This window comes from Macrotis lagotis, chromosome 5 (assembly GCF_037893015.1).
Source record: "Macrotis lagotis isolate mMagLag1 chromosome 5, bilby.v1.9.chrom.fasta, whole genome shotgun sequence".
In the NCBI taxonomy this organism is placed as follows: Eukaryota; Metazoa; Chordata; class Mammalia; order Peramelemorphia; family Peramelidae; genus Macrotis; species Macrotis lagotis.
The window spans coordinates 12,141,682-12,156,866 of NC_133662.1; the positions used below are offsets into that span (position 1 = coordinate 12,141,682).

Genomic DNA, 15,185 nt, shown 5'->3' on the forward strand with positions numbered 1-15,185 from the left:
ATGGGGTGGGGGGAATAGGTGATAGCAGAGAGAGAAGATCAAGGGAGAGGGTACTCAGATTCAACACACTTTTGGACAGGGCCAGGATGAAAGGAGAGAGAGAATAGAATAAATGAGAGTGGGGAGAAATAGAGTGGAGGTAGCAACTGTGGGGAAAATATTGAAGCAGCATCTCTGGTGGACTTATGATAAAGAAAGCAACTCACCCTAGAGACAGAGTCATTGAAATCTGAACACAGACTGAAGTACAATTCTCTCTCTATTATTGAGGTTTCTCATCTTCTGTAGGGGGGTTATGTTTATTCTTATGTTTATTCTTATAACATTCAATGTACATCAATGTGTGGCATGGAAACAATGTAGAGACTGTCAGACAGCCTTCGGGGGAGTGGGGGAAGGGAAGAGGGGGCAAAATTGTAGAATTCAGAGCCTTGCAAAAAATGATGAGTACATATTACTATTGTATATAATTAGAAAATAAAATGTTAAAATGAGAAAACAATTCTTTGTTTATCCAAAAAAAACCTCATTATATGACTCATTGTAATTGCAACAGAAAAAAACCATAATTTTTAAAAGGCTGGATGTTACATTTCCAAAAATTTTAAGTGAAAACTGCCCAGTTCTATTAGAACCAAAGAGTAAGAAAGTAAAGAAAAAAGAATCCAAATTACCTCCTAAAAAGAACTACAATAAAAAGGAATGTCATGAGCAAAATCCAGACTTCAAATATCAGAAAAAAATACGGCAAATATTCAGAAATAAAGAGTTCAAAAATCAAGAATTCACAAAAATAATACAAGATCTAGTAGCATATACATGAAATAAAAGGAGATCTTGGAATAAAATATTGCACAAGGGAAAAGAGGTTAAATCAAGAATGTTTTACCTTGTCTGTAAAGCTGAAAACGATTCTATAGGAGAAAAGGGGCATTTAAGAAAATAAAAAAAGATAGATGAATGGATGGATGGATGGATGGATGGATGGATGGATGGATGGATAAAAATAAAGTAAGAAATCTTTCAAGTATTTCTGATGAAAATTCCAAAACTGTACAGGAATTTTGACAAATAGAGAAATTCAAGGAGAAACATGCCAAAGCAATGCTATCATTCTAAGGGGAGAGAAGAAAAACAAAGTCTTTTCAGAACTTTTAATGTGTTTAAAAAAAGAGTACTGTGGAGAGTAAGAAAAATAGAGGTCCCTAAAGGTAAGACTGATTCTGTTTTGAGGGTTTGAAAAGGAAAAAGACAAAGGAACATAAAAGGAGAAAAGAGCAGAACTTATTATTTCACAAAGTACACAAACACAGAGGAAAGGTTTGAGGAAGTGGACATCAGAAGAACAATTGTTATCTGTAGAATGTACACATCCAATTTAGATATACTTTAGAAGGGGAAGAGAATGGGGCAGGTGGGATTAAAAAGGAGCAAACATACAAAACAAACTTCCTTTTCATGAAGGAAGAATTTTAAAAGGGTAAAAGAAAAATAAAAGACCTAGAACTTATAATCTACAAAAAGTGTCTTGGATTGGCTTCTAGACAACTGAGGAATGACTAAACAAACTATGGCATATGAATGTATTGAAATATCATTCTGTTGTAAGATATAACAAGATGATTTCAGAGAATTCTGTGTGGCATGAATTGACATAATAAAGAGAGGAGAACAGAGGAGAAGAGAGAGAAAAGGAAAGGAGAGGAAGGAAGGGAGAAAAGTTAAGTAAATAAAGCAAAGTAGTTTTTAAAATAACATATAGAATTTATATTAAAAAATTATGTGAAATGGAAATTCAGTTTCTTATAGACAGGAACTCATTTTTTGTATGTATGGAAATACTAATGCTAGTGTGTTTTGTGGCACAAAATAGAAAAGTAGGAGTAAAGAAGAAACTTGGCTACACAAAGTTGGGGATAACCTACTGAAAGAACCAGTCTTAATTCAAAGCATAAGAAATTTAATTCTTGGTCACCAGAACGCTAAATGGGAATGGGAGAGCATATAATAAGGGAAAAGGAACATTTATGACTTTCAGAATTATAGCCCTTCAAATGTTTGAAGGCAAGTTGTAAAGTCCTCCTGGTTCAGGACTTACTATTCATGTAACCTTGAACAAGTCACTTAACCTTTTTGGCATGGGGTGGGGTGTCACAGTCAGATCTGTGATTTAGGAAGACTGATTTTACAGCTGAATGAAGGATTATGGACTGGAGTACAGAGAGCTATGAGACAGGAAGACCAACCTGCAGGATACTAAGATAGTTCAGGAAATGAGAGAGAGAAGAGGGAAGAGAAGGATAGATGGAGCAAGCATTTAATAAGAGTCTACTAGGAGAAAGTGTTATACAAATATGATCTTATTTGATCTTCACAACAATCCTGTAAGATGATTAGGGACTGTGTGAGCATGATAGAATGTCAGAGAGAAGGCAGCATATGAAATAAATACAAGGGAAAAAAGTCAGAACTTGGCACTAACTAGATATTGGGGGGGGGGATGATGAAGAGTTGAAGATAACACCTAGGTTATAAGCATGAGTGACTGGAAGGAAGGTGGTATGCTCCAAAATATCAGAAAAAAGAAAAGAGAAGGGGTTTCAGAGGAAATATAATGAATTCAGTTTCACAAATATGTTAAATTTAAAATGTCTATTTCAAGATGTCTTAGAAGCAATTGGGTATATGACACCAGAAACTGGAAGAAGGGGTTAGGGTTAGATAAGTAGACCTGAGTATCATCTGAATAGAAATAATCATTGAAACCATGGGAGGTGATGAAATCAGAAAGTATAAAGGGAAAAGAAAAGATGATCCAGGACAGAAGGTTGGGGGTATATCCATAGTTTGTGATGTTTGAAGACCTGACATTGTCAAAGAAGGAACAATTTAGACAGGTGGGAGAACCAAGAGAGAGCAGTGTTATGGAAACAGAAGGTGACTGACAGTGTTACTCAGCAGAAAGGTCAAAAAATATTAGGAATGAGAAAAAGTTAGTGGATCTGGCAATTAAGAGATCACTGGTAACTTGGTGAGAACAGTTTCCAGGGAACAATCTGACAATGATCTGGAAAAAGCACTAGGTTTGGGAGTCAGGAGAGCCTGGATCTCCTCTAAGCTCTACCACTGACTCATTGTATGTGACCTTTGGCCAAGATGATTGAGGAGATAACTTTTCTCCTACCTTTTCATCTAGGCTAAAAGGTAAGTAGGAAATGTTTACAAGAAATATAAATACAATACCATACAAATATGGTTAAATTCCTGTTCCATTTTGGTTTGTTACTACCCATCTAAGAGAGAAGAGATGAATGAAGGTGGTAAAACTGAGTGAAGAGAAGAGGTTAGGGTATGAGAAACATTATGGAGAAGAAACAAGATAAATTGACTAATTGAATTGGGAAAAGGGAGAGTGAGAAGTCAGAGATAATGCAAGGTTACAAACCTGGGAGAAGGATACTACATAATCATTTTAAAGGGAGAAATATTAGAATAAATAATTGTAACCAAGTCACCCCCCATCCAAGATATAGGTAAGTTTGTTTTTAATTTAGAAAAGGCTTGTGAAAACTGAAAATGAGAATTTAAGAATTAGATGATAAAGAAAAATTGTTCAGCTGATTAGATTAAAGGGGGGAAGAGTAATTGGGAGAAGGTAAGAGATTAAGGAAAGACTGGAAATGATGAGACAACTTCATCTCAGGATCATTACTCCTAAAATTCATCAAGGGCAGAGAACAGAGTTCAGTGAAATACAAAGAGAGAGTCTTGAATTTGAACAGTGGTAATTTGAGTTGGACGGTGAACCCCACAATCTTTTAGAGCTATTCTCTTGAGAGGTTGCCCAGTGCAGTGGATAGAGCTGACTCAAAGTCAGGAACTCCAAGGTGCAGGCTCTGAAGCATATAAACTCTGCTCCATGTGAGTTATTGAGTCTCTCTGGGTCTTGGGCTTCCCACTAAGTCCAACCCTAGAAATGATATCAAAAAAGAAAAAAAAGGTGCACTGTCACAAGCTAAGGATCTCTGCACTGATGACATCACAAAAATATCACAGATCCGATCTCACCCATGTAGCACAAAGGGCCCTCCTTATTCAAGATCTTGATGGCTTTCTCTAATCCCCCCACCCCCACCCCCACAACCCCAATCCCAAACTTAATTCCTTCCTCCTGTCCTTCTTCCCCAAGATTGTCAGCTGAGAGTCAAACTTAGTTTGAATAAAGTGATAAAGTTCAAGTGATCCATGCAAACATTTGTGACACTCTCCCACAATATATAGAGTCCAGGGGAAAGAAAATGGGTTCAAATTCAGAGAGCACATATGCCAAAGTGGGTAACTCAAAACTCCTACGGTTTGGAAGACATTTTCTCTCATTCGGTAGATGCTGAATAAGTTTCCCTTAAACTTGGCAACTCTGTACCCAATTTATCTTTAATACTCAATACAGATTATCTAATATAGGGAAGCCATTTAGGACACAGAAAGGAAGTTGTACATCTTTAAAAGCCTCCAAAGCTGAAAGCCTCTCTTCTAAGCAAGAATGGGGGGGAAAAGAAAGAGGGGGAAGGTGGGGGGGGGAGAAGAGAGGTTTTATTTGGCTTTGCCAAAGATCAGGTCTCCTTCCCTACCAGACAGTTCCTTCCCACTAATGCACCAGAAAGCAACATGCTCCAATTTCTGGAATTCAGTTCTTTGATAATTTATAGACAAGCCCTAAAATACAGCCTAATTTCTCCCCTCTTGCACAAATTCTTGTGCGAATTCATTCAGACTGAAGACCTTCTCACATTTACTCTAAGCTCTTTTGATTAAATATTGATTGAGACATGATTTCATCTAGTTAAGGTATAAGTACTAACAAGGGGTGAGTTTGATTGTGTGTGTGTGGGTGTGTGCTCATGTTCTTATAGATGTACATATTGTCTCCCCAGATTTATTCCTTAAGAGCAGGGCTCATTTATTTTGTCTTTGTACCCCTAGGATCTAGCACAGTATCTGAGATATAGTATTAATAAATGCTTTTCAACTGAATGATTACACTATACTGAGTGTTCAATCCCCTGGTCTAGTCCTCTATCATTTCTTCTTGCTCTCCAATAATACTGTACAATGCCCTTCACTTTCCACTTCTCTCTTTCTCCAGACTTTTGGAAAACCTACATATTCTAATAATGCAGCTATCATCCTCCAGATATGTTATTTCCAGTCCAGTCTCACCAATGCTTAAGTTAAATATTGCTATTGCCTATTAGAAATTTCTACTTGGCTCTAAGTCAATTTACCTAAAAAAAAAAAAAAAATTCAAACTGAGTAGATTTCACCCATGGGGTGGGGGTGGAGGAAAGAAACTTCCCTTAACTACTTTATTTTGGTTACATACTATCCATTCTTCAGAACATTTCTCTAATGTCAAAACATTGCTTTTATTTTAAGGTTCAGCTTTACCTGTCTTCAAGGCCCACTGTCTTTCCCACACAAGCTACGTAACAATGATCTGAACTTTTACTTTCTAAATCATTCATAAGGAAGCATGTCTTTCAAGGAGATTTTAAGCTCAAAGGTAGGGAACCTCTCAGACCTCTTTTGCAACATTCCAATCTCCTTAATATCAATAATGTTGATATGCACATAGTAGTACACAATACATACCGCTGGAACTGTGTTATCTTCAATATGTAACAAAAGTATTGTAAGCAGGATTGAGTAATCTGGGAAAGAGGTGAACAGTTTTTCCAGAATGGCCTTTCTCTATGGTTAGTGAAAAAAGATTTTATAGTATGGCTTGTACTTAATTCAAACCTTATCCTTCTCAACCTCTTTGTACATCAAATTGACCAATCCTCTTCTAGTTACTGCTTTTTGGGTTTTGGGGAAATTGACTTTTCTTGGTCATGCTATCTAACTGCTTATTCTCAGTCTAAGTTGCTGAATAATAATTCATAACCTGCCCCCTAATTATCAGTGTTTCTCAAGGAATTCCTATAGATCCTCTTATCTTTCTAAACATTCTCTTGATAGCCTCATCCTTAAACATAAAATCAGTTATCATCTCTATGTAGAAGACTCTCAGATCTATATATTCATCTCTTTTCTCTCTCTTGAGCTACAATCTCATAACAGTTAGCAATTGGACATTTCAAACTGCATGCTCCATAATGCATAAGCATTCATTATCTTTCCCCCCAAACTCACCTTAGTCCATAACTTCCCTATTTTTGTCATGGGATCATCCAGAAACCCACATTCACACCCCAGGAATTATTCTCAATTCCTTATTCTCCTTCATTCCAAACATCTATTCAAATGACAAATCTTGTAAATTTTATCTCTATACAATATCTCTCACTTCAGCCCTCTTATCTCAAGGCATATAGCGACAACCCCAATTAAGGCCCTCATCACTTCCTCCAATTCATTTTCCACACCAGCAGCCAAAATGATATTCTTACAGCACACGTTTGACAGTGTCACTCTACCCAAGAAGCTTCTCTAAGATAAAAAAAAATCCTCTGTCTTCACAAATTGGGTTCAATATACATTTTGAAATTTATTATGCATTATGCCCCCCATGTAGTGACTCTTTAACCAGAGAAATGGACCTTCTGGAGATTCCTCCAACATACATTTAAGCTCCCATTCCCAGGGATTTTGCACAAGTTATCCTCCATGCCTGAAAGGCACTCTCTTCTCAGCTTTAAGAATCTCTAGTTTTTCCAAAGTTCAGCACAAGTGCTAGATGTAATATGATGCCTTTTCTGTTCTTCCAAGCTACTGGTACATTGTTTGTGTGTGTGTGTGTGTGTGTGTGTGTGTGTGTGTGTGTGTGTGTGTGTGTTGGTGGTGGCGGTGGTAGTGTCGACCTCATTGGTGAAAATGGTGTTTGGCACATCCCAGGAAGCTTAATAAATGCTTGCTGATAGACTGAAGAAAATTCTAAATCCATTCTGAAAATTAAATATACACAAATCATTACAGGGTCTAAAATCACTAATTTTAAAGCTATGGAAGGTGTCAAAAGCTTTGTGAGCAAAGCTTTCAGAAAAAGTGCTCCACTCTATATATTAAGAAACAGGTACTCACTGAGCATGCCCCGATAATTGAGATCCATGTCCCGACTTTCTGAGCGCACTTTAATTGCATCCAAGATGGCATCCGGCGACAATAAGGTAGAGGGTCTGACGACATTCAAGAGCTCAGTGAGACTCATCAGAGGCAAGCGAACTGCCTGCATGATTTCAGCATGATCCTCTTTTGGATTATGCTTACACCAATTCAACAAGGCTTGAAAAATATCCTTTTCAGGAGCTGCAAACGAATCTCTTAGTACAATATTGAGAAGCGCTGCCTAAGAGGAAAAGGATAAAAAGGAAAATTCTAGTTAAAAATAGAACCCAGCAAAGCAGATCAGTAAAGGATCATATGAGTTTGGGTATTCATTGGTCCTCTGAACACTTTTCCTCTTCCCAGCTTAGTGCTCCATTAAACCAATCGTAACTTTCTTTTATTACTTTTAAATTACCATCCACCATTCTCATTTTTACTTTATCTATCTTTTCCATTCATTTAACCTCACTGTATTTAATTCAATCTCCTCTTTAACCTGTATAACTAAAAACTTAATGGGAAATTGCTGTAAGTCCTTTGTATGTAATAAAACAAACACTATTCCCATGTCATCAGTGTTATCTGCTTTAGGTGTAGCAAGCTCCATTTGGGGTGTTTTTAAATACTGATACATCACTATTCACACATGAATTAATCATTTTATAAAATCTTTTACAATACTAGAGATTGAAAAAGTCAAAGAAAATATATTAATAAAAATAATAAGGATGATGGTAATAACTAGCATGTATATAGCACTTTGTATTTTAGTCCTAAAAGTATAAATAAACTGAATTTATTTAGCCTGGGAAATAGGGGAATCATAGTGTATGACTATTGTTATAACTATGTATCATATCAAGATAAAAAGATACAGATAAAGATATTACTATATCAACAGCTTTACTTATCCTATAAGTTAAGAAAGATGTACATTCCAACAGGAGCGATTTTAGGTTGGATTCATGTTCCAAGGTTATTCCTGATGCGAAAACTTATAAACTATCAAGAAAGATTCTAAAGTTCCAATTCTAAAATTCTGAATTTTGGGTTTTTTTTTTAAGAACCTGATTAGGTTTTTTCTTTTCTTTTTTTTTGGTAAGGCAATGGGGTTAAGTGACTTGCTCAAGGTCACACAGATAGGTAATTATTAAGTGTCTGAGGCTGGATTTGAACTCAGGTCCTCCTGGCTCCAGGGCCGGTGTTCTAGCCACTGTGCCACCTAGCTGTCCCACTAGGTTTCTTTCTAAGATGATTTGTGGATTGTCTTAGCTAATGAATAATGTACTTCATATGAATGAATGAAGCAAGCAAGATATAAACTATCGGATCTATTAAGGTTCATTTCAGACTAAGTATTATAATTTTAAAATATCCATATATTTAATACTTTACTACATTGATGATTCATGTTTAAGAGTTCCTACAGAGTACCACAAAGCATTATTACAATCAGCTTTATGAATTCAGGGTTATCAATAGACCTGGAACATCATTCTACATTATTTAAGCCATGGGATCAACCATACCCTTCTCTTTGTCCATTTCCTTAATTTTAATACCTACACCTTGCCCCTTCATGAACACAGTAAGTCAAAATAGAGTATGTGTCAGAAAACAAGACTTGAGTTGAAATCATCCTGACTTTAAGACCAATTCCTTATTCAGTAATGAGTATTGCCTTTTTTAAAATGTTAACTAATACTAAGTTTCACTATCAGTACTCAGGTTTTTCTCTGTGCTATGCAGAGAGACAAGAGCAAGGGCTAACAGTTCCTCTTTATGGGAGCAAGAATTAAGTATCCCTTCTGGCTATCTAAAACAATGTAAATGCAGTAAACTTAGAGAATCTTAAGATTATGAAAATAAAGTCAAAAATGAGCTAGTAAAAAATCTTTTAAATTGAGGAAATAGAGTCTCAAAGAGGATAATTTACCTGTTCCAGGTCAACCAACAAATAAGTGGCAAAACAAAGACCCGAACTCATGTCTTCTGATTACACCAGTTTTCTTTCCATTGCACCATGCTACCTCTCTCACTTAAAAATACTATTCAGGAGCAGCCAGGTGGTTCAGTGGATGGAGTGTGGCCCTTGAGTCAGGAGGACCTGAGTTCAAATCTAGCCTCAGACACTTAATAATTTCCTATCTGTGTGACCATGGGGAAAGCCACTTAACCCCATTGCCTTGCAAAAAAAAATAAATTACTATTTAATGCTTGAATGCTCTTTTCAATTTAACAAAAATATTTCTCCTAATATATTTTATATGACTAAATACTGAATTCAAATATATTCCTGAAGAAACTGGAAGAAAACAAAGGAGAGGGGCATTGAAAAGGCAAAGAATTTACAATGACTCTGTTCCTTTTTTTTAACTGAGTCTATTATTTCACAATACAATGACATACCTTAGAAAGAGAGAGGAAACCTTCACTGGAAAGTACCTCCTGAGCATTTCTGTCCATAAACATACAGCACATACAGGTAAGCTTTGGAAGCAAGTAGAGACTAGCAACATCAAAAGTCATGCAGACATTCTGAATGTTAAGTATGGTGCAGAGATACTCGGAGGTTGAATCCTCCAGTTCAGGGAATCCATATTTATGAGCCAAGCTTAGGAAGTCCAGGAGCACCTCCTCCTTCTCATCTGTCAGCGTCGCCCGTCCTGTGTAGATGTATTTAAGTAACATCGTAAATGCTTCTGCAGTGGTATCTTGGAGAGGGATTTCTGCTTCAGGCTGAGACTCTCTCATTCCACCATATAATAATGCTCTGCACAAACAAAACAAATGCATGAGAAAATCACACACCAATGGAATTTGCTACAGAATATTCAAAATACTTATCACTGGAATTCTACAAATACAAATGACAGAGTCAAAACAGAAGAAAAGTTCAAACAATATAATATATTAACTTAAGTCTAGGAAGTGGTTATATAAGACAAGCTGGCAACTATTCGGAACTGAATTAGAATTTCTGAGTTACTTTGACAGTTTAATTCAAATATTGAACAATAAACACACAGCTGAAGCAGTTTCCCATGAAAGAAGTGAACAAAGTGAACACCAGATTGTGAAAATACAAATTCTTTGACTAACTAAAAAATAATATTTTAATAGTAAATTTTAATAAAATAATATTTTATTTAACAATAAAATGATATTTTAAAAGTGATAAAAATAAAGCTATTTTATGCAAAGAAAAATACTGCATCTAAATTCTGCTGATTCTCTTAACTGTTTATTAGATAAAATGTTGACTTAAGCACTATTACAATTTCAAGACAGCAGAACAGGATAAGACAGCATGACCAGAGCCAACTAGGAACCCCATAAATAATGAGGCAAAGAAATAAAAGTAATTGTCTCCATTGTTTTTCTCCACCTACCTTAAACCTGTTCCTCTCATACTCTGACAGAAATGTTTGCTCCAGGAAAATGATCAGTATTATCTGGCTCAGAATTTCAGAGCCAAAATCCATTCTTTGTTTTTATAAGGATCAAATACTCAACTCATGTCACTGTCCCTGCCTCACTTTCTTCTTTTCCCACATATTCATATGCTTTATCTATTTAGTTCTACAATATTCTCTCTCTTACCCCCTGGGAAAAGGGGAGGCATACCCTCCCCCCCCTGGGTCTTACTGATGCTGCCTTACTAAACTGCAAACTTGTATTATTATTATCACCTACCTCTTCAATTTGTACTCAAGTGGTATTGAATGAAACTACATGGAAAACACAATTACATCATCTTTGTCTACTATAAATGTTAACTAACTAATCTCAGCTGGGCCCTCAACTCTTCCTAGATCTCATCCTCAGGGGCAGCCTAGTGGTGCAGATAGAGAATTAGTTCTGGAGTCAAGAGGTCCTGAGTTCAAATACCAGCCTCAGACACTTAATATTTACTAGCTGTGTGACCCTGGGAAAGTTACTCAACCTTATTGTCCACCAAAAACTTAGATTTCATCCTCACCTATTCACTCTCACCACACACCCACCCCCACCCCACCCATATCCAAGCTATTGCCAAGGCCTGCTGATTTCACCTTTGCAATATCTCTCATTGCAATATATCCCCCTTCTCTTCTCTAATACTGACATCACTCTAGGACAGACCCTCTTCACCTCACATCTAGTCCACTGCCATAGTCTGCTGGTGAGAAGGCCTGCCATGAGGCTTCCCACTCCAATAATCCATCCTTCATTTAGCCACCAAGATGACTGATCATGTCATTCCTCTACTCAATAAACTCCAATGGTTCCCAATCAATCACCTTTACAGGCAAATACAAAACATTCTATTGCGCATTCAAAGTTCTTCATAACCTACTCCCCTCCTGTCTTTTCCCATCTTCTTTCTCCTGATTCCCCCTGACACATACTATCCAGCACAGTGACCCTGGACTCCTGAATGTTTCAGGAACAAGATATTCCCTCTCTTGACTGTAGGCATTTTCTCGGGCTACTACCCACACCTGGAATGTCCTGACCTTTTCAGCTCTGGCTACTGACTTCCCCAGCCTCCTTTAACTCTGGTTGTCTCCTCTGTTACATTATGAGCTCTCTGAGAGCAGGGAATATCTTTTCTTTCTGTTTCCCAGTCAGAGCACATAATAAACATTTAATAAATGTTTAATGATTGACAAATTGATTTACCAACCTACCAGCCTATCCCACACTTTAAGCCTCTCTACCCTCTCAGTTGAGTTCACATCACACTTTACTGAGAAAATATGTTCCACAGCAGATCCTTCCTTAATCATTCCTTTCCCACAGTTCAAGCTCTTACTCCCTACAGGTTCCTTCCCCATTGCCTATAATCACAAACAGTGAAAACTCTCATTAGATTCTATCATCCCCTCCTTTATCCCATCTCTCTTTGCACTATCAATAATATGGCTTGTTCCTCCTTATTCAACTAAACTGTTTTCCTTGATATTACCAATGATCTTGGTCTTTTCTCATTGATCCTTCTTGTCCTTCTCTGCAGTATCTAGCCCTCTCCTAACATCTCCCTCTCACCTGTATATATTCCTTCTTCAATGGGTCTGTGTGACAGTGTTCACACTTGGTCTTTTTCTCCTCTCTTTTTGGTTATTCCTTTTCACCTTTAATGGTTCATTCTCCATATACCATCCCTTAAGTGGGTTTTCCCCAAAACCATCTTCTGGGCTATTTTCTTATCTATCTCTACTCTCTAGTGTAGTGACCTTATTTATCATTATAGTCTCTAAGCAGATGACTCACTTATGTATATGTCTAACCTTTGTCTCTCCCAAGTTCTAGCCACATACACATATCTGCCATTGCCTATATTTCAAATTGGATTTTCTCTGACTATCTCGAACTAAGCATGTCCAAAATGGAACTCATTATTTCTCCCTCAATATTTACCTCTTTCCAAACTTCCATATTTCTATTAAAGGTACCACCAATGTCTGAGTTATCCATGATCTCAAGCTTAGTGTTACCACCATTCTGGTTCAGATACTTATCATCTTTATCATTTAAAACTAATGCAATAGCCTAATTGATTTCCCTGTCTCAAGACTCTCATCTCTCAAACTATCCTACACAAAGCTGCCAAGATACAGGTCTAACAATGTATCATTCCACTACCCAAAAAACTCTAGTAGTATCTTATTGCCTCTAGGATCAAAGAGAAGTTCCTCCAATTGGTTTTTAAAGCTCTTCAGAACCTGGTCCCAAGCTATATGTGACTTCCCTTCCCATATTACTATCTAATGAAAATGGTCTTTTTGCTGTATGCCTTTCCTCTTTACTCCTTGGTAAAGACTGTTCCCCTGGCCTGGAAAACCCTTCCTCTCCTTACTGCCATCTCTTAGAATACTGTTTCCTTTAAAACTCTTGTCTACATGAAGACTTTCCTGAACCCACAAGCTGCTAATGCTCTTCCCTCATAAAGCTTTTACCCTGTATTTATCCTGTATATATTTATTTACATACATATCTCCTGCCAGTATGTAAGTTCACTGAAAGTATAAACTATTTCACTTTTTCTTTGTATGCCCAAGAAGCTAACTGTCAGACAGGTTAAAAGATTGAGTTAACAGCAGTGTCACAAAAATCCAGGGAGAAAAGAGCAACCAGGAAAGGGTGGGGAGGAGATAAGGAGGAAAAGGGAAGGAGTGATAGTGTCAAATGCTAACTATGAGAATTGAGAAAAGGGCATGGAATTTGACAATTCCATTATAGTTAACATAGAAAGAGTAGTTTCAGTTGAGTAGTCAAGATGATACTAAGGCTGCAAAATTATTGGAAGGGGTGAGAATTTTTCTTAGGAGTATGGACCACAGCTACAGAATTCAAGCTTAAAGGATGGCAGGGTCAAGTAACTTATTATTGCTGCTGCTGCTGCTGGTGGTGTTTGAAGGATGAAGGATAAAGGAGATCTGGACATGTTTGTATGAAGTAAGGAAGCAATGAGCAAAAAAAAGATTAGAAAGAATAAGGGGATGCTCAAATCAAATAAGATTGATCAATACAAGGTTGATCTGTGCAAGATTACACATTCATGTTTAAACTTACTTCCTCAAAAGATCTAAAAAAAAGTCAAATAGTTTTCTTCACAACTTTAAAGACAAAATGTTGCAAATGTTTCCTTGTAAAATCAGTTGCAACATTTATATCCAAAAAGATGAAATCAGTAAATCTGTCCTAGCTGACATTCAACTTCTGCACGTTATCGTAACAGAAATTAGTTACCTCACCTCTTGCTAGTACTACTCATACACAAAAGCCGAAAATGCGACAAGGCATTATTGAAATTATAACTTAAGAAGCAGAAGCAACAGGAAAAGTTATTACCTGGACAGAGAAATCTTTAATAGAAGTATCTAAATAAGTATAAGCAAAGTGAGGTAATTGAATGGGAAGAAACTACTAGTTAATAATCATATAAAAACATCAAGTTGTAATTTCTACAAAAGGGTATCTGAAATTCTATTTAAGCTATCAATATATTCAAACAGACAATGATCTATCCTGGTCAATACAATAATCTCTCTAGATCATCTTTATACTTTACATTAAAGAAAAAGTTACTAATCAAGGGCAAGGTATCATAATATAAATTGTCAGCAATGCTCTCTTCTAAGTATTACTAGTCAGTCATAAGTACAAGCAAATTTTATTATTTCTATAACTGAAATTTAGGGCTGGGAAAGTCACATGGTCCATGAATGTATAAAAGTTTAAATAAGATTTTAATACTACTTAAACAAACTGTATAACATCTGATGAGTTCTTAGAAACAAAACTATGTAAAGAAGTAAATCTGATTTTTTTCAAAATCAGATCTTAATCAACAATGAGTTCTCTTCAATTAAGAGTTGTGAGACTATCCCTGAATTAACTGCATTAATGTAAAGGGGGTCTGATAAAGTGCACAATGCTCTTTCGAGTTTGAAACCAAGAAACATACTTGACATAACTCAACTTCTAGGCTCTAGAAAAATCAAGAAGTCGATCAATGTACCTTGAAATTCAAGGAATTGACCAATATAACCATTATGGAAGGAAGTTCTAGCCAATGAAGATACTTGGTACAGAAGTAGAATTTGTCTTTCTACTCCTCCAACTCACCCCCTCACTCTCACCCCATCACATTTTTAAAAACCTGACATATGTCTTCTTAAGGCAGTTTCGGGTTAGTCTGGTTTGTATGTGAAGTAATCCCTAAAGGAACATGCCAGCAAATAAGATGGTCCTAGTAGGAAAAATGATTGTCAGTTTCCAAGGATTTGGGGGTACATTTATCTAAATTTTCATTGAAACAGCAAATACTAATATTTTTTAAAGTTCATTTTAATGCTGTAGAAAATATTAAACTTACCGAAAATAGTGGCACCTGGCAGCTAGAATCACTCTGTGAGCTGGAAAACGTGTCTTTTCCACTATAAATGTGACATCGCCATATTCTTCTCCATTTAACAAGGCACCAATATTTTCAGATAAGATATGCACATGATCAATTTCTCCCACAGCAGTGTAGGGGCGCAGTGGATGGTTGTTGCTCATTTTGTAGAACAGACAGTATTCGCCAATCT

The 15,185-nt window shown here is 36.5% G+C and overlaps 1 protein-coding gene across 3 annotated transcripts in view; it reads right to left on the minus strand.

Moving 5' to 3' along the window:
• Positions 1 to 15,185, minus strand: part of BTBD9 (BTB domain containing 9) — a 502,020-nt gene that overhangs the window by 387,712 nt on the left and 99,123 nt on the right. For all 3 annotated transcript variants that reach the window (XM_074236844.1, XM_074236845.1, XM_074236843.1), the window contains exons 2-4: positions 14,972 to 15,183; positions 9,517 to 9,880; positions 7,084 to 7,348 (exon numbers count right to left, since the gene is read on the minus strand). In XM_074236844.1, the coding sequence (XP_074092945.1) occupies positions 7,084 to 7,348; positions 9,517 to 9,880; positions 14,972 to 15,156 (814 nt within the window). In that variant the 5' untranslated portion in view covers positions 15,157 to 15,183. The remainder of the gene's footprint in view (positions 1 to 7,083; positions 7,349 to 9,516; positions 9,881 to 14,971; positions 15,184 to 15,185) is intronic.